We start from the raw sequence: 23352 nt of genomic DNA on the forward strand, positions 1-23352 counted from the left end.
CCTCTGCTTCAGGCCTGTCCTGTGGAGCCACAGGGTTGCTTTAGGTCTCCCAGGCTTACACAGCGGATAGACAGGATTACTGTTGACGCAATGAATCAATTAAAACAAAAAGGGAAAAAGAGGGAAAGAAAGCTGACGATGCATCTGTCCACCAATCGGATGAGCCCTGTAAATCTACTCAAAGTCGCGGCACCCAAAGTCTCCCCGCTTTCTGTTGAGTCAGATGTTTCCTAAACACAATTGTGCCGCCCCTCTTATCAGATTTGTTCTGTGCTTAATCCCAATCTTTCTGTTCCGCTCTCTTCTGAGCCCTCCTCATCTTCTCTCCTCTCTTATGTCCTTCTCTCCTCTCTCTTCTCTTTGCTTCTCTACGCTTCACTTCTCCTTGCTACTTTCCTCTCCTCTCCTTCTACTGCTCCCTCGTTACCTCTCCTTTCCCCCTTTCCCTCCCCGATCCTCTCCCATCTTCCTTTTGCTGCTCTCATCCCCTCCCACGTCCCCCCTCTCCTCTCCCATCTTATCCTCTCCTCTTCGCCCCTCCTTCTCTCCTTCCTCTTCCTCATTTCCTTCCTCTCTTAATCATATTGCCACGTTAACACAGACACACACACACACACACACAGACACACACACACACACACACACACACACACACACACACACACACACACACACACACACACACACACACACACACACATTCCAAAATCCCCCACCCACCACATGACTGCAGTTAACCCCTTCAACCATCCAAATGAGATCTGTGTATAGAGTATTACTCTATTACAACAGCCTGAATGTATGTGTGTATAGAGTGCTCTAGGGTCCCAGACTGTATGTGTGTCTGTATCGGGTAGTTCTCTATTAGAACAGCCTGTATGCGTGTGTATCGAGTACTTTAGGGTCCCAGCCTGTGTGTGTGTGTGTGTAGAGTACTCGAGGGTCCCAGCCTTTGTGTGTGTGTGTGTGTGTGTTCTTTAAGTGAGACGGTGTGTCTGCTCTCTACTGGGTTAAGTGTGGTTACTCTGGCGTTGAGCGGAACCAAGACGGCTCCATGCTGGGCCGAGTGCTGCTGCATCCTGGGTGAAGGTGTTGACGCCGGTGATTGGTCTTGGCACGAGGTCATGATTCCGTATGCAGTAGGCACGGTATGATGATGGGGTGTGTGTGTGTGTGTGTGTGTGTGAGAGTGTTAAGTGTTATGCCTTGCGATAGTGCAGTCCAGACACATCCCAATGTGTGGAAGTCGGATACATTTGACTTGAGATGTGTGCGTTCATGCGTTCTTCCTCTCTGCTCATTTCACCCCATGCTCCTCACTTTTACTCTCCCCTCATCTCCTATCCTCCTCTCCTCTATCCCCTCCTCTCCTCTTTTTCTTTCATCCTCTTTTTTTCCTGCCCTCTCCTTCATCCCCTCTCCTCCTTTTTTGTTTCACTCCCTGTGTCTCTTCTGCACTTTCCAGCCTGCTACTTTCTCCTTTCCTCTCCTCTTATCTCCTCTTCTCCTACTCTGCCTCTTAATTTCTTCCCATCTACTCTTATACTTTGCTCCCCACTCAACCCCTTTCCTCCTCTCTACTCCTTCCTCCTTTCCTCTCCCTCATCCCCCCTCCTCCTCTCTACTCCTTCCTCCTTTCCTCTCCCTCATCCCCTCTCCTGCTCTCTTCTCCTTCCCACATTCCTCTCCCCCTTTCCTCTCCCACCCTCTCCTCCTTTCCTCTCCCTCATCCTCTCTCTATCCTCTCCCTCCCCTCTCTGTAACATGATTCCACTATAGCTATTCTCCCTTCCCTCCCTCCTCTCTGGGTTTTTTAATTTTAACTTAATCTCCTCATCCCTGGGAAGGGCCGGACAGCTGGCCTGAGGGCTCTTCAGTGGGTGCAGGTGGCCATGGCTCCCTCTGCCCGCGCCCGAGTGCTGCCTCACGACATGCTCTCCATCCTCTCCTCTCTTCTACAAACACGCAGGCACAGACAAACGCACACGAAGCACATGCAGAACCACGTACGATGGCACGAACCAAAAAAAACACAAACACACAGAAGAACACACAGGAACACATGTATGAAGCCAGACACACTCACACAAACATACGACATACATGCAAGCACACACACAAGGAACCGGTTATTCAAACAGGGTTACAATCACACACACACACACACACACACACACAAACACACACACACACACACACACGTACACACACACACATCCTCACGTTAAAATCCACACACAGTGTTGCCTGTTTAGTTCAGTGGAGGACTTGATCTGATTGCTGCGACGTATACAAGTCTTAACTTGCACGCGAATCAGAAAGAGATCAGCCTGCCAAGTATTTCCTGCTCCGGCCTGGAGTTGAGCCTCTGACACAGATTCCAGTAGCGATGGTAAAATTAACAAATCCCTGCACAGAGTCAACCGTAATATAGCCCGGCACCTCCCTCCAAAGTGGACCGATTCAAAGACACTTAAACCCAATCACAGTTTTCAATTTGATTTTACTTTGGTTCGCTGGCTGCCACAACTAATTGTCGTTACCCAGGGAATATTGGCGCTTTGAGTGAAATTGTCTGCTAAATGTAACTGAAAACTAGAAATATTTATGGTTTGCGCTGCTCTTACTCCTTGACATTAGCTAATGCTAATCATAGCATTATATAATCATGGGATTAGTATTAGCTCATAATAGGAATTAGCAGCAGTCAGAATTTGAGGCTGGATATACCTGTGCATGCACAGGCATTTGCATTTGAGCAGACAGTTTACAGTTTTAATTTACATATATTTACATTTAGTCGTTTAGCAGACGCTTTTATCCAAAGCTGCTTACAAGTGAAGCTGAGATCAATCACAGCTCACAGCCAATGCTGGAATAGCGAGATAATCCCAAATGCTGAACTACGATAAAATAATTCTTTATTGATCCCAGTTCCAGATTCGAAATTCGGTAAACTAACAAGTTTCTGAAAAGCAACATTCGAAAAAAAAGTGCTGACTAGCTTTAAGGAACAAGAAGATTAGTCGATGTTCTTTATTACTGTGAGAGTACATAACAAGAGTGATATCAAACCTTCAAAACAAAGCTATTAAACTCTTACTCCGGCAGCGCATTCTTTCGCAAAGAAATGTCAGCTGACGTGAATATCAAAATAGAAGCACAAAACAATGTGTTAAATTATCCAACCTCGTCTTTGCTTCCACTAAACATTTAACGAAATGGTGTGCTCTGTTAACAGGGGATTCCCTGACGTCCTCATTGTATAGACGTAGATGGAGAGTATTTCAGGATGGAGGTTCAGTTGAATTGCTGATGATGTGCGTCACTTCCTCTCCCGATTATCAGCGTGATTGGCGCGAGTAGCTGCCTCATAATGAGCGTGCTGCAGCTCCCTATCTATTGGTTGATGGTAGAACGGTAGAACCAGGGGGACTCATGCTCCCCATCCGCGTCTGTCCTGCCCGGGATCTCAGGCCCGCCTGCTGCCGTGTCACTCATTTGGCTATCTGGGCTTGTAAGTCCCACTGACCTTTGCAACAATGCCGCTTTTTCTTTATATTTCGGTCCCCTCGCGACTCAGGAAATAGACCCGGGTGCCTTTTCTTCGCCACATTTGTCTTTGTGGCGACTGCCACGTTGAAAATGTCACTGGCTTTATCTCGCTCTCCCCCTCTCTTCTGAAGCGGCACGAGCGCTCGCCGGTGCAAAGGGTAGAGTGTGTTCTGCGGGCCGCCGACGTGCTCTAAATAGAAATGTAAATGGCCTTTTGTTGCCGCCGTCCGCTTGCATTTACCGAGTCCTCCAACTCATTTCCGGAGTTAATGCCGGTTCCCGTTCTACCCCTGTGATGACTACTCCAGGCGATTCCCGGAAGGTGTTTTTGAGGCTCTATATTGCCAGCCTCTCGGCTCCCAATTGCGGTCTTCCTAGATGTGTTGAGTGGAGGTTATGGGAAGGTCCACCGGGTGTCAAAGAACATTAGCTGCCTTCACCGCCTGTCACTTCCGCTTTGCTGGGAAGATGTCTACACTGGGCTGATGTCTTTACTGGGCTGTTTCAGCCGCTAGGTTTTTGTAAGGGCCCGGTTGGTGGCCCAGGAAGCAGTTCCTGGAAGTTGTGTTTTCTGTGTAATCGCATGCATCACAGATCCCCTCCAGAATATAACCTGAAGACTTTGTAAGTGTGCAGTAAATGCATTTCCTCCAAAGACTGAACGAAAGATAAACAGTGTCACTTCTGTTCAGGGGTGACATAAACGAGTCCCCTTTACATTATGTTCAAGGCCTAAAACCCTGTAAAAGTCACCAAAAACCATTGGCATCGTTGAGCCGCATATATAAGAAAAAATGACAACAATGTAGGTCTGGCCTCCCTAATGAGATTTGACTGAGGACACCCCTACTTATTTTACTTATGTAGGCCTTTAAATTCCCCAAGGAACACAGGCTGAAGACTTCCCTCCATCATCTCTGGTCTTGAGACATCCCATCCAGTTGTAACCTTCTCCGGCTTCATCTCCTTTTCACTGTTTCTTCCCCAGGTGGTCCTAGGTCTTCCGATTCAAGTTTGGCTTTGGGCCCTAGCAACCCAAAGTGTTGAAATCTCCCTATGTTACCAGGACTTTCTCAAGTGTATTTCCAGCTTTATCAAACCACTGCCTTTTGTTGCTGCACATTCACCACGAGGGCTTTCATTATTAACTCTCATCAGTGTCACAATGGCTATTACCTTGTCTCTTAGCGCACCTCCCCCAGTAAACACAGCTATGACACTTGTCCACGAGGGACGCCCCTTTTAGGGCCTGATGGTGGCACACCAGGCCAGAGCGGACCAGAGAACAGGGCTGACGTATGGGAAAGCTTTGACGCTGCACGTCATCACCTCTTCCTCCCCGCAATGTGTGATATGTCAACTAACTTCAAGGAGGATTTTGAAAAATAGCAAGAAGAAATCTGAGGCGCAGAGAGAGAGAGGGAGGAAGAACATCCCTAAGGCTGTACCACCGAATGTAGGAGGTTAGGGAACAGCTGTAGTTTTCCCCTCTCTCGTTGGCCATCCCTAGAGCTTGTATTCAAAGGATTTCTCGTTATATGTCCCAGATCTCAATGAATATGTCTCGAGCCAATATAACATCCTCAAAATTTTGCGTTATCATTTGTATAGAGGATCAAACATCAACCCCCTCTTACTGATACTAAATCAAAGACTTGATAGAAAACATGATGTAAACATCTCTTTTTCTGAGCAAGGAGTGTGTTGGGTAAACTATGAAAGCAATACATTAAGCACGGTTATAGATCAGTAATAAAACATTTGGTGAACCCCTTAGAAACATCCCGACATCCAGGGGTGGGGACTGAAAGCGGAGGTGACAGGTCCAGGGACATTGTATTTTTTTCGGACCTCTCTGCGTGTGTGTGTGAGGGAATGTTCCTGTCATGGTGTCCAGGGCCTAATTAGAGCCGACCGGGCCAGTAGTGTGTACAAGCCCCTGGGTGTATGTGGATCATTACCGCTTTTGTTCTCCTGTCTGTCTCCAGGAAGGCGGAACAAAAGCCTCTGACCGTGTTCCCGAGCACAGGAAGAGAGCCAGTTATTAAAAGGCTTGTGTTAATAATAATGGTGGAAGGGAACAGGGGGGAACGAGAGGTTCCCCGCTCACACGAGCAGCACACGTCAGGTGTTGAAGGGGATAGCTCCTTTGTAGCCCAGATGTTGGTACTTACTGGCGGATCCGCTTTTCTACATGTGTTTATTTACCCCTGCTGCGGGAAGACGGGGAACTCGGTTGTTTGGTTCAGCAGGAGGGAAAACGTTGATCTCAGGTTTCAATCCAACCCCACAATATACAAATAAAGGGATTGTTGCTGAGGTTTTGCTGCGATTTTTCGGTTACTGTTCAGTACATATCAGCACAACAGTGGCAGCTTCTCCTTTAGAAATGTTTGTTTATTCAGTCTTTTGTCGTTTTTGAAACCGACTATTTTCCTGTGTTTGTGGAGCTTTGCCTTTCACATCATTCACTGTCTGTAGAATTAAAGATAACATTTGTTTTGTTGCAAAAATGCCTCGACTACCTCTGACTGTGGTCAGATACATGTCAGATCAAGCATATTGCTAATATAATATATGATTTGAAAAGAACCAGTTCCATGATATATCTCGTTTTCAGGCTGCTCTGAGGAAAACCAGGACAACTGTTGACCAAAACCAAAACAGGTTAGGATTATTTGGTCCTGCAATGTGAGGCAATGTGATCAGATGTATCAAACACCTGTGTTTCTTCATCTGGTGCACTCTTTTTATCCTGTTGCATTTCCTTCTGTCTACTGGTAGAAACCCCCATTGGTTACAAGTCCCATCATTCTCCCAGGGTCTGACATACTCAACAGGTTACCACCAAGGCCTGTGAACCACAACAGAGAAAGTAAATTGCTCGTGGATTAGGAACCATCTGGTTTGTTTTCGCCTTTGTGAGCTATTCATCATCGCAGAAAAAGGGAGGTTTTGTCACCGGCGTGGAATCATCCTCTAAGTACCTAAGTGTTTCCAGGGCTCATTTTGCGCCGCCAAGCATTTCCTTTCCCCCATCGGTTGCATTATTCTTATCCTCTTGGCTACGACTTCTGACTCTGAGATTTAGGAAGGGATGTTTCCCACTTGCTTTGTATTGGGGGCTCCGGGATATCTGCCAGGGACACACTTTGTTGATGCAGTCAGGTGCTGTAAGCTCTAGCTTCCAATGCTATGCTTTCCTTAAGGCTCGGGCTTTGTGGGTCCACTTACGCGGCTAGGGGTTAGAATCAAGTTTTTCTTTCTTTCAGTTGTGTAGAGGTATGGGGTGGTGTGTAAATGACGTTTTGTAATGTAAAATGTGCTTGTATAAGGCAGTTGGTTATTATTTTCTGGTCCCTGGGAATTGACCCTGTTCTTTTGAAGTGGTGATTCATAAAGCTCTGTATTTCAGAGCAGGGTGTGGATCCAGACCTTCATGGAGGTCAGTGGTCAGACCAACTGACATCACTGACCACACTGAGGATTGCAAAGCACTCACAATCTCCACCTATTTCTTGATGGCCCAGTTGTGAATGCCATGTGAAGGAGAGGGAGAAAAAGCAGAGCCTTGACAGGAGTCCAAAACCAGATATGAATGGATCATGAGTCCATGCAGGAGGAGGAAGAACACATCTCTTTCCCCCGAAGTATTAAAAAGACGAAAAGGCTTCCAACATTGTCCTAGCGAGCCTCCCCAGGAGGTTATGAGGAGCACGGCCAGGGCAGCCTATCTCTTCCCATCCTCACGAAGCTCACACCGAGCTCCAAGACCAGGATGGAGCCCACGTTGTTCATCTGCCGTCATTGTCCTGTAGATCTAGCAAAGGCGTCGTCTCCAAAAGGGTTTTTACCATCCATTTCAATTTACAGTGTAACATGGTCATTCTGTACAGCAAAATGATAATGCCAAAGAAAAGTTCCTCAATCTACTACAAAAACATACGGTAGTGATGCAAAATACCCCCAAAAGATTGTTTAAAGCACAGCATCCTAGAATAAGCCAACAATACGATGCAACCTATTGATTCAAGACTATGGTGGAAAACAGGGACACCTGTCTTAACAGCCTTCTTAGCTTAGTAAACGTAGCTTACCTACATATTCATATTCAGTGCATACATTTGTCTGCAAAATAAGCAATGGCCTCTCTGTAACCCGGCTCAGCTGAGCTATATCTCTCTCCCTTGCGGTATCACCCCTGTGCTGTAAGGGATGCATAATCTATCCTTGGCCTTTGTGTAATTGTGCTTATAGTCCAATACCACAATTCATTTTAATCAGCATGCAATAATGGACCCTATGCCTTAGTGTTACTACGTCGTATTTCCCAGTTAAAGAGGGCACAAGTCATTTCTTCAAGTTGGTCTTTCGCTATAATTACGTTTCCACTCTCTATTAATTTGCGGTTGTTATACGTTCTACCCCACACCAATACTAATCACGGCCCCATCCCCACACCAGCCCTGCATGTCTGGGATGGAACATGAGAACACAAGATAAGATATCATCATTATTCCCAGAAGGGAAATTCAGGGCTTACAGATCAAACAAGAGAGGATAAACATGCAAATAAAAATGTAATGATAAACATGGGATGATCATCACAAGTACATTCAATATACTCATAAAGCAATTGTGTTTGAAATCAGCTCATCCAATAATTTGATCATTCACATGAAAGAATGCATCCATTCTCATAGAATGATAGGAATTTCAAACTGCTCATAACAGAATTTTAACATTCCTGTAAAATAACTGGAGAATACTCCTACTCGGAGAGCTGGAATGTGCAAAGAAGGAGCCCTTCATGTCTGGTTATACTCTGGTGGCATGCCTGATGAGGAGGAGGAGGTGGAGGTGGAGGAGGAGGAGGAGGAGGAGGAGGAGGAGGAGGAGGAGGAGGAGGAGCGGGTTGGGGGGGAGAGGTATATGGCACGCATGAAGACCTCAATGTGCTGAGCCATAGGGTGGCTGTCTCCTCACTCATCACCAGCCCTTCATTGCTCTCCGTCCCGTTGTCCTTCCTGGATCATTGAGGAGCAGACAGGGAGGGCCCCGGGGCCCTGTCTCTAAGGGATCAGTCTCTCAGAGGGGGGGGCCGAGTCAAGCCGAGGCATGCATACATGGACGTCGCGCTGACTGCTTTGACCTGCTGCAGTGTTATGTCACTGGCGGCGCCAAATCGGAGTGGGGAAGTAAACAAACGCATGTAAACAAAAACAAGTGAACGGGGGATATGTGTTTCTTATCGATAAGAAGCACTATAACATTTACATCTTCATCTGAATATTGATGAGTCGTTTTTTTGGCTTGGATTTAGTCAAATTCGTATTGAATATAGATCATAAACCTTTGAATAAAAACGACTCATTGAGATGACATGTAGTTGATATCGTGCTTTTTGATCCAGAAGCACTGCATCTCCTCCCGTTTACGTAAGGTCCGAAGGCCAACGCGGCGTCTATTTATAAACGTGTCCACGGTCCTGATCGCAGCCTCTGCGGGGGCACTGCAGGGCAGTTTGCCCCGGGGCCTGGGAACCATGGCATTGAGGGTCCTGTCAGGGATGGTGGACCCCGGGAAGCCCTCCTGCTGGGTGGGGTGGTGGTGGTGGTTGTGAGGTTGGGGTGTACAGTGATGCACTGATCTCCTCTGGATTATTAAAACGCTGCAGTGAAGAGAAGATGAAGGGGAAAGAGACGTCAATGTGAGGGTCTATTCGGGCTGTGTGGGTGTGTGTGTGTGTGTGTGTACTTGTGCGCTTGCATGGTGTGTATACATATGTGTGTATGTGCGTTCATGTGTACTGGATACATATGAAAAATAAGCGTGAGAAAGAATGGAAACATAAAGCATAACTTTAGCATAACATGTGAGATGCCAACCATTTCTTCCTTAATGCTTATGTTTCCTCTGACTTCTCATTTGCTCATTCACAAGGACAGTGATGAGAATGCTCGTGTCCCTCTCTGCTCACATATCCGTCAGAAAGCAGCTAGAGCCGTGGTTACACTGCATGCTGCCGGCTCTCTCCTCTCTCCTCCTCTCTCTCTTCCACCTCTCCTCTCCTCTCGCCTTCCTCTCTCTCCACCTCCTCTCCTCTAACCTTCGTCTTTCTCCTCCTCTCCTCTCCTCCTTTTTCTCTTCTCTCTCCTTCTACTCTCCTCTCCTCCTGCTCTCCTCTCCTCCTCTCTCTCCACCTCCTCTCCTCTAACCTTCATCTTTCTCCTCCTCTCCTCTCCTCCTTTTTCTCTTCTCTCTCCTTCTTCTCTCCTCTCCTCCTCCTCTCCTCCTCTCCACCTCCTCTCCTCTAACCTTCGTCTTTCTCCTCCTCTCCTCCACCTTTTTCTCTTCTCTCTCCTTCTACTCTCCTCTCCTCCTCTCTCTCCTCCTCCTCTCTCTCCTTCTACTCTCCTCTCCTCCTCTCTCTCCTTCTACTCTCCTCTCCTCCTGCTCTCCTCTCCTTCTCTCTCTCCACCTCCTCTCCTCTAACCTTTGTCTTTCTCCTCCTCTCCTCTCCTCCTTTTTCTCTTCTCTCTCCTTCTACTCTCCTCTCCTCCTGCTCTCCTCTCCTTCTCTCTCTCCACCTCCTCTCCTCTAACCTTCGTCTTTCTCCTCCTCTCCTCCTTTTTCTTTTCTCTCTCCTACTACTCTCCTCTCCTCCTCCTGTCCTCCTCTCCACCTCCTCTCCTCTAACCTTCGTCTTTCTCCTCCTCTCCTCCACCTTTTTCTCTTCTCTCTCCTTCTACTCTCCTCTCCTCCTCTCTCTCCTTCTACTCTCCTCTCCTCCTGCTCTCCTCTCCTTCTCTCTCTCCACCTCCTCTCCTCTAACCTTTGTCTTTCTCCTCCTCTCCTCTCCTCCTTTTTCTCTTCTCTCTCCTTCTACTCTCCTCTCCTCCTGCTCTCCTCTCCTTCTCTCTCTCCACCTCCTCTCCTCTAACCTTCGTCTTTCTCCTCCTCTCCTCTCCTCCTTTTTCTTTTCTCTCTCCTTCTACTCTCCTCTCCTCCTGCTCTCCTCTCCTCCTCTCTCTCCACCTCCTCTCCTCTAACCTTTGTCTTTCTCCTCCTCTCCTCCTTTTTCTCTTCTCTCTCCTTCTACTCTCCTCTCCTCCTCTCTCTCCTCCTCCTCCTCTCCTCTCCACCTCCTCTCCTCTAACCTTCGTCTTTCTCCTCCTCTCCTCCTTTTTCTCTTCTCTCTCCTTCTACTCTCCTCTCCTCCTGCTCTCCTCTCCTCCTCTCTCTCCACCTCCTCTCCTCTAACCTTCGTCTTTCTCCTCCTCTCCTCTCCTCCTTTTTCTCTTCTCTCTCCTTCTACTCTCCTCTCCTCCTGCTCTCCTCTCCTCCTCTCTCTCCACCTCCTCTCCTCTAACCTTCGTCTTTCTCCTCCTCTCCTTCTTTTTCTCTTCTCTCTCCTTCTACTCTCATCTCCTCCTGCTCTCCTCTCCTCCTCTCTCTCCACCTGCTCTCCTCTCCTCCTCTCTCTCCACCTCCTCTCTTCTAACCTTCGTCTTTATCCTCCTCTCCTCTCCTCCTTTTTCTCTTCTCTCTCTTTCTACTCTCCTCTCCTCCTCTCTCTCCTCCTCCTCTCCTCTCCACCTCCTCTCCTCTAACCTTCGTCTTTCTCCTCCTCTCCTCTCCTCCTTTTTCTCTTCTCTCTCCTTCTACTCTCCTCTCCTCCTCTCTCTCCTTCTACTCTCCTTCTCCTCTCTCTCCTCCCCTCTCTCCTTCTACTTTCCTCTCCTCCTCTCTCTCCTCCTTCTCTCCTCTCCACCTCCTCTCCTCTAGCCTTCGTCTTTCTCCTCCTCTCTCTCCTCCTCTCTCTCCTTCTACTCTCCTCTCCTCCTCTCTCTCCTCCTCCTCTCCTCTCCACTCATCAACTCAAATTCAAGCTTGAGTGCCAGGCGCCCTAGAGGGGCCTTGGCACCGGCAGCCCATCCAGTGCCCTACTTCTGCGTGCGCCATCCACACGCAGGGAGGGGGGGAGGGGAGGAGGAGCGTGGTCAGAGGGAGAGAGGGAGAAGCGGAGGGAGAGAGGGAGATATGAGTGAACGGGTGAGAGGGATGGAAGGGAGAGAGGGAGAAGCGGAGGGAGAGAGGGAGATATGCGTGAACGGGTGAGAGGGATGGAAGGGAGAGAGGGAGAAGCGGAGGGAGAGAGGGAGATATGAGTGAACGGGTGAGAGGGATGGAAGGGAGAGAGGGAGAAGCGGAGGGAGAGAGGGAGATATGAGTGAACGGGTGAGAGGGATGGAAGGGAGAGAGGGAGAAGCGGAGGGAGAGAGGGAGATATGAGTGAACGGGTGAGAGGGATGGAAGGGAGAGAGGGAGAAGCGGAGGGAGAGAGGGAGATATGAGTGAACAGGTGAGAGGGATGGAAGGGAGAGAGGGAGAAGAGGAAAAGTGGGAGGGACCAAAAAAATGGAGGAGTTAGGGGAGAAAGAAGAGGCGAGATAGATAGTGAGAGGGGGAAGATGAGTGGGGTAGGGGAGAGAGAGGGGAAAGAGATGTGTGCCATGTGTTGTTGCAAGCTGAATTCTCTGAACCACTTCCATTTTGAAGAGACTCCACAGATGATGTCGCGGGTCCTTTGTGTGATCTAATGAGGGCAGACTCCATTTGTGAAGAGCTCTCTCTCTCTCTGTCTCTCTCTCTCTCTCTCTCTCTCTGTCTCTCTCTCTCTCTCTCCACACTATAAAACTAAGAGGAGCCCGTATGAGCGTCTGATTAAAATCACTGAGCTTCTTTTCATTGATTAACTTAAATTAAAGCGAATTGGCAGCACATGGGTAGATTTTACTCATGTCTACTCTCAAATATGTTCCCTTAATTATGCACTTTTTCATTTTATACTCGTCCCCAATAGTGTCTAGTGGCACTGGCAACAGTTGGAGCAATATGAGCTAATTTGTGTATTCCTTTTTATTAAGTACTCAATGCTGGCATAACTGTACTGCATACATTCCCAACATTATGGTATCTAAGGGTTTTTTGTAAGGGACATCAGCATTCACATCTTGTACATAGCCATCCTTTCTTATTGGAGTGGCAAGGTGTTCGTCTATCTATATTTATATCACAGATAATTTATTTATATGTATATATATTCATAGAATTTACAATTCAGAGGGATCCACAGGGGGTTATATGTGCGAGATGGTGAGGTATTATATACAATTAACTGGCTTGAACACAACAAAGGGTATAATTAAACAGTCACGTATATATCTCCAATCACCAGGGTGGACTTCTATTCGAACACAATCTATTTTGCCAAAAGCGCCTTCATTTCCATTCTGAGAGTGACCCAGGAACACAACGCACTGACCTCTACATTAAGTTATTTAGCAGATTGTGTTCTCTAAGGCGAGGCAGAGAAAGCAGACGTCCAAGTGATTCAGGACTGATTGGTATGGACTGTGATAGTGACTGTGATATAGTGATCTCAACTGTGAGCTAGTGAATGAGTTAATAACTGTGTTTAATGTGATATAATGGTCCATTCAAACACAACTTCACACAGTTGTTAAGAGCAGTTAGGCATAGGCGTCTTGCTAAGGGACACCGCGACATTCAGCTAGGAGGAACCAGGGATCGAACTACCTTTAACCTTCCAATAGCCAGTCAACCGGCTCTGCCTTCTGAGCCACTGCTGCACACACAGTGATATTAAAAGTTAGATTGTGATCTTGACCGTGGTATTAACAGCATTGCAGCCACATGAAAGGTACATTATGAGTGATAATAACAATGATAGTGACTGTGAACGTGTTTTTCCAGGTTGTTGATCTACGGTCAGTACTGCAGCCACATGGAGACATTTAGACTGATAATAACAGTGATAGTGACTGACTGTGAACGTGTTTTTACAGGTTGTTGATCTACGGTCAGTACTGCAGCCACATGGAGACGGCTCAGAAGACACTGGACGACCTCATCGCCACGCGGGAGGAGGTCAAAGTTAAAGTTGAGGTAACCCACCTCCTGCTATTAACATGTTATTATTTGTTGGACAGGTTTCAAGGTCGGAGCAGGTACAACAAATACACGCAGGCCTATGTATACATTGTGAAAGGTTTAACATGTTCAAGGAAGCTAAAAAACAGGAGAAGAAAGTGAATGATTGGCTCCACCCACTGTTTGGAAATATGCAAATGTCTAAGTGCTGATTGGCCGTAGGGCCGGAAGAAGCAGAGAGGGACCATAAGATAGAGTGGGAAGAAATTCAAGATGGAGTTGATGTAACAGTGCAGTAGAGGTTCTGCATTAGATCGGGATGTTCAATTCTGCATTTTTCTGTCGATACCACAGCAAAGACGAATGCAAGTCATTATCAATGTTGTCAATCAATGTGTCAATGTTTAAAATACTTTTGAACATTAATTTTTGAAGAGGACAGCTATTGATCATGATAAAGTTTCCAAACAAATGCATTACCATGTCAGTTACAGTTGAGTGCAGGCTTATTCTTTGTAGGATAAAAGTAGAGGAAAGAAGAGAAAAAAGCTCTCTGAGTCTGTAGCTGTGATTAGGAGCTACACATATATAATGTACTTGTAAGGTCAAGTCAAAACCTTGGTCAGACCACACACAACAGTTTCACCGCCCAGTGAGAGACTCAGCCTAAGACCTATAGAGACTCCACTCTCTCAATTACAAGTTAAATCCTCATCAGGGAACACAGATTTTATTTTAAACGGCCAGTACCAATGGAAACAGGATTACAATAATGGAACCATGACTTGTTGAATGTACTTTAGTACTTCTAATAGGTATGGACAATATTGTGTGAAATGCTCTTTCAAATGCTTGCTAGCATATAAACGGTCATTATTCTCAATTACAGCCCACACCCCAATTTTCAGCCCCTGAATTCTTACTAGAAACAGGGTAAGGTTAATGTGCTAGTGTAATGGAGGAGGATTAAGGTAGATCAATGTTCAGCCCGGTGAGAGAATGGGAGCAAATTAGACATGGATCCTGTTGGCAAAATGGAAAGCATTTCTCCCTCTCTTCTCTTCTCTTTCTCTCTCCTCTTTTCTCTCTTTGACTTTTATTTTCTCTTTCTTTCTTTCTTTCGTTTGTTCTTTCTTTCTTTCTTTCTTTCTTTCTTTCTTTCTTTCTTTCTTTCTTTCTTTCTTTCTTTCTTTCTTTCTTTCTTTCACTCTCTCTCTCTCTCTCTCTCTCTCTCTCTCTCTCTCTCTCTCTCTCTCTATCTCTCTCTCTCTGGGACATTTCTCCTCACTGCCTAGTTAAACAAATAATCAGCTTGTTTATTTTTTTCAGTCTGGAACTAATCCTGCCTTTTGGAATAAATGGATAATTCTAGGTAGATGGGAAATGTTGGTACTTTGTGCCATACAGTACTGTGAGTGCATAGATTTCATAGCATCTGTGGCCCCAGTGGGAACAGAACCCCTAACCCTGGCAGTTGTAATGTCATGCTCCACTAGTTGACCATATTGAGCTAGACAAGACAAAATACATCCAGCACCCTGAGCAATGTCCCCAATCAGCATAAATGCTAATTGTCCTGGTGCGGTTTGCCCTACAGAACAATTAGGTCTGTGCATTAGCAATATGTAGCCTCCTTCACTGGGGTTGTGGGTTTGCTGAGGCGATAGATGGTGAACGCAACACCATGATTAAGTAATTAATCAACTGGGCAATGAATCATCCTGCCCCTAATTGTTTAAACAAGTAGTACAATCTGCAGCTTTTAAATGCAACGTATTGTGTGTAATGCTGTGTGTTACTGTGTCTGTCTGTGTTTGTGTTTTATTTCAGGAGTGCACAATGAAGGTGCAGGAAGGGAAGTTCAAGCTGCAGGATCTTCTGGTGGTTCCAATGCAGAGGGTCCTGAAATACCATCTACTGCTGAAGGTAGGCACATAGAACACACCCAACACCAACACAGAGGCCATGGCCACACTACCTCGGGGAAACGGAAACGCATCGTTGTTCGCAGGGTTAGCCTCTTCCCTACACATTTGTTCAGCATTTTCAAACACCCAAAACTGTTGTTTTACCTTGTGTGGCTCATCATCTTAATTTTGAACAGCCTTATTCTGTTGATTTGTGTAAAGAAGCTGTGGGCGGTTTAGAGGTATAGGTGGGCCAGCTGACAGTTTGGATAGTTTTTTTTTTAAATGAGTGTTTGTTTATTTGTTTGAGTGTTTCGTCTTCTGTTTATTTGACGTTGGTTATTCTTTGGCTAAGTAATCATTTTGGGACATTTTTTGGACGGGAACACAGTTTGGGAAGGTGATTTGAGAAAATAAGTGACCATTTGGCTCATTGTCTGTGGCTTATTGATTTGCTCTGTAATAGTTTCGCTATGTTGATTTTGGCAAATAGTTTAGCTACGAGTAAAATTAGGTGATAGTTTTGCTAATAATTTTTTTAGCTCATGGTTGTTTGGTGAATCTGTGGCTAGATTATTGCATAGCTAGGTGATTGTTTGGCAAATTGATGGCTAGGACAGGTCATTGTTTGGCTAGACGATGGTTTGGCTTAATTCTTGGCTAGGAGCTTTTTTTGTCAAGGTGATTATGGGTCTAGTTGATAGGTGTAGCCAGGTGTTAGTGAAGTTGCACATTAGTGGAGGGACACTTTCATCTTTAGAGTCAGCAGAGGCCCTGCAGGGCTCTGAGTTCAAATCAAGCGTGCTGAAATCAGATTAAACTCAGCCCATTTCCCTGCCTCACATGGCACTGCAGTAAAGGATTACCACAGCTTAAAGCCCCAGGGCTTCCTCTAGAACTGAGTGTGTCTGTCGTGTGTGTGTGAGTGTCCATGACCTTTCAGTGAGGTCTCTTTTATTCTCACTATATTCCTTTTGTTTGCCAATCAGCCGATACAATACACATGAGTAATCATTCTCCAGCAATGTGAAAATGATGAATGCATTTTTGGTGGGGTTCTATTGTTACTATTCAGTCACCAGGCAGCCAGACACTTCTATCCAAAGTGACTTTTATATACAGGTCATTAAGGAGCTGGTAGGGGTTTGACAGCTCACTGAAGGATGCCCACTGGTAGACTGTGGTCACTGGAGTTTGAGCCCGGAACCTTTTCGCTCACCTCTCTGTATAGTTTTAGAGACGGATCGTGGGTGGCTGGCTTAGGTAGGGCTGAGGATCGGGCGGAAGATAGTAAGGTGATATAATTAGACGTTTCTGACCTTCTTCTATGTAAAGACATTAACATTGGTCATTTTAGTTAAATAAAAGGAGGACTTTTGACTTCTGCAGGATTTGATATTGGGCCTTGTTTGTTCGTTGAGTTGTTGTTGTTGATGTTGACATCACGCGTTTCTCTCCAGGAACTCCTGAGTCACTCTGCAGAGAGACCGGAGAGACAGCAGCTGAAAGAAGCCCTGGAGGCCATGCAGGTTTGTGCTGTCTTTGTTCTCATTTGGTTTTTCATATGATTTGGGTGTCTGTGTTCAGTCACATCTGTCTGTGCCTGCTGCGTATGCGTCTGTACATGTGTGTAGAGAAATATTCCCCAACATGTGAGGTCGATGGAAATTGTTGACTTATAAGCTATAGATATTTGATGGTAAGGTATTGATAAAGAAGAAATAACCAAAACTATTTTAAATATCTCACAAAGGCCCTCTATGTACAAACGAGAAAATGGGGCTAAAGTTTCATACCAAGCGGACTACTGCTCACCTTTAGTGGGGCCTGATGTTGAGTTGGGGTTGCAGTAATTTATAAAAAAAATGGGTTCAAAAGCTTAAGTTTTGAACCACTGTTGTACAGTGACTATGCATCACCGTGAGTTTAAGAAAGGCTACTAAGATACATGAAAACCTAATCAAAAAAGGGTGAAAAGTTGAAATTGTTGAACTAATCCCGCTCCCTCTGCTTTCCCAGGACCTGGCGATGTACATCAACGAAGTGAAGCGAGACAACGAGACACTGAAGAAAATTAGTGAATTCCAAAGTTCCATTGAAAACCTGGTAAGTACTTCTGAAGAATTGCATGTTAACTTAATTATATTTGTATTAGATGTACTCTAAAGCATTTTTATACTTTTTACCATTTTTATTACATTTTTTCAAGGGGATGGTTAGTTCAGATTCAAAGGGCACTTGCATGAAATATGCACTTATATAAATCCTTATTTTTCGCAACTAAGAGAACTTTCGGGGCTCTGTGCCTCCATCTAATTCAGTGCATTTAAAGTAGTCTATGTTGAATCATTTAGCCTTGCAGAAAATTACCAGGCCAGTTATGTAAAAACCAAAGAGGTGCCTACCTTCTTTCCTCTCATGAACTCTTCCCCTGTGTTGCTAGACTTTGAGCTGTTATTTATCTAGCTATCAATCTATCTGTCTATTGTTCTGTCTTATCGATCATGTATCTATCTATCGGTCTACCAGTACGTCTGTCTGTATACCTACCTATAAATCCCCTTATATATATATACAATACATACCTATAAGAACACATCATAGGCTGTATGTGTTTGTGTACGTAAAAGCAGAGTGACTAGAGCCTAATGGTACAGCTATAGCTTTCTGACTGAATAATATATCGGAGTGTACTGGGGAGCAGGTGGAGGTTGTACCTTCGGGGACAGCCAGCAGAGAGAACATTTTTCAGTTGCCTTCTCCATACATCCCTGGCCGAGCAGGAACGTATGGAGAGGGATGTGGGCTAGAGGGCTGATATAACACCAGGGAGGAACCGCACAGTCGCAGAGCCCTGGGGATGCATTCTAAATGACTGGAAAAAAACAATAAATGGTACCCTGAAGTCAGGGTTTCATTTTCAGTGTTAAAATGGTGCATTTTGTTGTATTAATCAAAACCCCCGACATCCCTGAGTTGTCTCAGGCGCTGAAAAACGAGGGAAACCTTGCGGGAAATGTTTGTTCCATTTTAAACTGAATGTTGTTTGAGAAGGTCACTTTAAATTAAACTCTGCTCTTCTGAGATTATCCGAAGAGTTGCATAATAGACATGTTGCATTATATATTGCGCTATTAACATAAGTGATTAGCATAAGTTACTAGCATAAGCCTGACTTGGAGTTCTCTGTGGGGGAGTGAAGGTTGACCGGGGTGGTTGTTTGTGTGCCCTAAGCAGCAGGTCAAACTGGAGGAGTACGGCAGGCCAAAGATCGACGGAGAACTCAAAGTGTCCTCTATCATCAACAGAACTAAACAGGACCGGTAAGACCGGACCTCTGTGCCCTCTCAACCCACACAAATGGTTCCTCAATGAAACCGAATCAGAGATAATATAATTTTAAAGCGTTTAAAGCGGCTGGCCTAACAGGTCACGTGTATGCGTTTGTGTTTGCAGGTACATCTTCTTGTTTGACAAGGTGGTGATCGTGTGCAAGAGAAAGGGCTACAGCTATGAGCTCAAGGAGATCATTGAGCTTCAGTCCTACAAAATGTCAGACGACCTCATGAACAACAGGGATATGAAGAAGGTGAGGAGGCAGGGGGACGGAGATGATAGAACACCACCCTTCTCAGCCTGGCTATCGGAATAATGATCCACGCAATTATTCTAATCGATGCCCTTGAGTGACGTGATTTGGTCGATGGTAATTTCAGATCTGCGACTCATCAGTAATGCATTGAGGTGTCTGACATGCGTTGTTGCGTAGCCATGCTTTCAAGTTCACGCTGGATAAAAATGCAAAGCAGGTCATTTATGATTCATGCGCGGTGGAGATCACGCGATACCGCCAGCGGTCTAACAGTGCTCCTTTCTTTTGTTTTTGGTGTCAAAATAATCATAATCTGCATGTGTGTCCGTGCCGCATGTGTAACCGGCTCTTTCTCCCTCTGATGTCTTCTTTCTCCTTTCGCATGCTTACCAGTCGAGTGGAAAAATGGTAAGCTGACGTTAACCCCTTTTGTTTAAAACTCTTCCGCATCATAAAAACTGCATTGGTTTGTTATTGGGTGTCGCACGGACCCTCCATTTTGGTCTCGAAGAAAGCGCTTGGCATGCTTCATGACCCTGGGGAGACGAGAACATATGTTGAGGGGGTGTCTCCGCATCCTTTGGTGTTGAGACTATGGATGCTGGTTTCCCCGTGGGCTTCTGTGTGCTTGTCTCGTCCGCGTGCCTCCGCGTGTGTGTTCCGCCCCACGCCTCACTCGCTCTGTGCCCCCAGTGGTCCTACGGCTTCTACCTGATCCACCTGCAAGGCAAGCAGGGCTTCCAGTTCTTCTGCAAGACAGAGGAGACCAAGAGAAAGTGGATGGAGCAGTTTGAAATGGCCATGTGAGTTTCCACTGGTGGCTTCCCCCAGGTGTCACACTTTTACCCCTCGACCAATCGTCTCCTTGCATTTTGTGATGACTTGCCGGTGTGCTCTCCAATCACACTAGGTCCAACATCAAGCCTGAGAGAGCCACAGCCAATCATCACAACTTCCAGATGCACACCTTTGATAAGAACACCAACTGCCGTGCCTGCAAGATGTTGTTAAGGTATTCAGAGATGTGACTCTAATATCCGGATCTTTCGTCACGCATCATAAACTGCAGTATGTCGTCTTAAGCATGTTCCAGTTTAGCCACCCTTATTTCAATAACAGCCCATTTCGACGAAAGAGGTCGGATTAATTTTTTAATCCCAACAAACTGTCAAAGCATTCTGAAGGTTTATCTCAGCAGTGTGCAAATTTAGTGGCAATTAAGGAGTGTATTTGTAACACGATAAAACAGTATTTATATGATTAAGGTTAAAACCATTAAAAAATAATGCATATAAAAGTACACTAATAGACAGTATATATTTTTACATGCCACAAATTCCCTCCCAAACTCTTTACCATCCCTGCTCAACCTCCATTCCAAGCGAACTAAGCTTGGCCTCATGGGAAGTGGAGTTTTGGTCACGTAGAGTGCCACCCTGACCTCCATAATGGTTTGCATTCTAAACGGCATGTTGCGTATTGACCCATCAGCTCTGTGGCTCTGCTTTAACCGATATCTGCAGTGTTGGTAAACCCCAGCGCTGCGCTGCTTACCGCTGGTCATTACTGCTGAGCCGTCCCGTCGTGATGTATGGTCGGTACTATTCAGTCAGAGAACATCCCACAGAGTCAGTGTTGGATATAGCATACAGGAGGTATTCTGGGACACACTGATATGTAAACTTATAGTCCTTTGAGTGCTGTTAGTCCTGTCGTTCTAGATCAAAATGCTGGGTTGATAGGATGTGATTATAGATAGAAAGATGTTTTTAATTATATTTACGGAAGTGCGCAACATGTCCTACAATGTCTTTTACTATGGTGAGTACTGTACGGGTATTTAACACTTTTCTAACACTGTATGTTTTATTTACTGTGTATGTTTTAATTGATAGTAGTACTGAGTGTGTCCTACTATGTATTGTCATAATGGTCTGTTATACTTGGATGAGAATGTACTAACGGTTGTGTATTTAATTTCTGTGTGTGTGTGTCTCTGTGTGTGTGTGTGTGTGTGTGTGTGTGTGTGTGTGTGTGTGTGTGTGCGTGCGCACATGCTCTATCCAGGGGCATCTTCTACCAGGGATATTTCTGTGCACATTGTGGCACAGGTGCACACAAGGAGTGTCTGGAAGTTATCACCATCTGTAAAATCAGTAAGTGACCACAGACAGGCAGATAGAGAGACAGTCCTCTTGTACACCAGACAGACAGGCTGACAGAGAAATGAGTCGACGGGAACCTTTCTCACCGTTACCTCTCTTCCCCTTTCTCTCCTTTCAGATCCCCATGATCTGGTAAGTGGATTCCATACTTTAAGAGTTTCAGTGAACTTAACTTTTGGATGTCACCTGTCTCTATCTGTTCATGTCAGACCGTCTCCCTCTCCCTTTCGTGCTCTCTGCCTTCTCCTCTAACGCTTCCCTTGCACTGTTTCTCTGTCTCTTTCTCCCCATCTCTCTCCACCTTTCTCTCTGACCCTGCCTCTCTTCATGTGTCTTTCTGCCTCTATCACTCGCTCTCTCTCTCGCTCTCTCTCACTCACTCTTTCTTTCTCTTTTTATCTCTCTTTCTCGCTCTCTAAATATGCTCAGTTTTTTCCTTCTTTCCTATGATGTTCATGTTCATTTGCCATGGCACAACACAAACAATGATTTGTTTGCTAATTGGATGTTCTTTTTATTTTTTATTGCGGTACAGGAAGCTGGGATGTCGTTGGGTAAGTTTGAGTGGAAAAGTGTTTCTATTTCTGTCCACTGGTATCCTCATGTTTCTCCTTAAGTCGACTCCACACTCTACCACAGCTCAACACTGCCCTCTAATGGTCTGTTTACGACAAATATACCAACCAAAAAATAGTCAAAGATAATGTAAGTTTGTATTTGAATGGAAAGATAACTCCAAAAATACTTGCCTTCTGTGACGGAGAATGTGAGACAAAGCCCTGTCTATTAAGTGTACTAGCACAGCTGAAAAAGTGAAAGTAGGAAGGAACACATTAGTATGTATAACGTGTAGGCATTAATATTATCATTGTAATAACAGTCTTATGAATCTGACTTTGTTCAGAAATATTGAATGAATAAACTAGTGGTCAAGTGAGACTATGTTTTTCTCTTTTTATCATTCCATCACTTTTTGCTTGTTTGTACGGTTCATATTGCTGATTCTGATCTCGATGTTCCCCGGCAGGTCCTAAGATGGTGGCGGTGCGGAACTACCACGGTACGCCCGCGCCCCCGGGGAAGCCCCCGCTGGCCCTCCAGACCGGGGACTTCATCGAGCTGCTGAAGGGGGAGCCTGAGACCTCCTGGTGGGAGGTGAGGGGAAACACCACTCTACCCCCTGAAGACCCCACGCCCATGGCTATCACCCCCCCCTTACAGCTCGCTGACTGCACAGAAAGAGTCTTGGCTTGGGTGTTCAACTCCCAGTCAAAAAGATAGCTCCCCATACATTGTCGCCTTTGATAAAAGTCTTATTAAATAACTGTATACAGGATTTTCTTGTATCGCTTTCAATAGAACAGATACGGAATGCACGAAAAACATATTTATTATTTATAGCTTTCTGTGGTTATAATCTTCATCTCATTTAAAAATGATTCTGCCCAGGGCTGAATGTCATCTGTTCTCCTGGCTGATATAAGGCTGGTAACTGTCTGTTAACTGTCTGATATCTGTCTGATATCTGGCTGATATAAGGCTGGTAACTGTCTGATAACTGTCTGATAACTGTCTGATAACTGTCTGATAACTGTCTGATATCTGGCTGATATCTGGCTGATATAAGGCTGGTAACTGTCTGATAACTGTCTGATATCTGGCTGATATCTGGCTGATATAAGGCTGGTAACTGTCTGATAACTGTCTGATATCTGTCTGATATCTGTCTGATATCTGGCTGATATAAGGCTGATAACTGGCTGATAACTGTCTGATAACTGTCTGATAACTGTCTGATATCTGGCTGATATCTGGATGATATAAGGCTGGTAACTGTCTGATAACTGTCTGATAACTGTCTGATAACTGTCTGATATCTGTCTGATGTCTGTCTGATATCTGGCTGATATAAGGCTGGTAACTGGCTGATAACTGTCTGATGACTGTCTGATAACTGTCTGATATCTGACTGATATCTGGATGATATAAGGCTGGTAACTGTCTGATAACTGTCTGATAACTGTCTGATAACTGTCTGATAACTGTCTGATATCTGGCTGATATCTGGATGATATCTGGATGATATAAGGCTGGTAACTGTCTGATAACTGTCTGATAACTGTCTGATATCTGGCTGATATCTGGCTGATATAAGGCTGGTAACTGTCTGGTAACT

General features: G+C 45.3%; 1 protein-coding gene across 4 annotated transcripts in view; it reads left to right on the forward strand.

The window, feature by feature from the left end:
- vav2 (vav 2 guanine nucleotide exchange factor) overlaps positions 1-23352 on the forward strand; it is a 191103-nt gene that overhangs the window by 160700 nt on the left and 7051 nt on the right. Inside the window, exons 9-21 of one of the 4 annotated variants that reach the window (XM_079755639.1) lie at positions 13428-13527; positions 15343-15438; positions 16880-16948; positions 17439-17525; positions 18654-18742; positions 18876-19008; positions 19405-19419; positions 19705-19814; positions 19922-20023; positions 21079-21167; positions 21295-21308; positions 21712-21730; positions 22204-22331. In XM_079755639.1, coding sequence (XP_079611765.1) covers positions 13428-13527; positions 15343-15438; positions 16880-16948; positions 17439-17525; positions 18654-18742; positions 18876-19008; positions 19405-19419; positions 19705-19814; positions 19922-20023; positions 21079-21167; positions 21295-21308; positions 21712-21730; positions 22204-22331 — 1051 coding nt within the window. The remainder of the gene's footprint in view (positions 1-13427; positions 13528-15342; positions 15439-16879; positions 16949-17438; positions 17526-18653; positions 18743-18875; positions 19009-19404; positions 19420-19704; positions 19815-19921; positions 20024-21078; positions 21168-21294; positions 21309-21711; positions 21731-22203; positions 22332-23352) is intronic. The other 3 variants (XM_079755640.1, XM_079755641.1, XM_079755642.1) reach the window with 3 other exon arrangements.

The sequence above is a fragment of the Pollachius pollachius genome, assembly GCF_949987615.1.
Source record: "Pollachius pollachius genome assembly, chromosome: 18".
In the NCBI taxonomy this organism is placed as follows: Eukaryota; Metazoa; Chordata; class Actinopteri; order Gadiformes; family Gadidae; genus Pollachius; species Pollachius pollachius.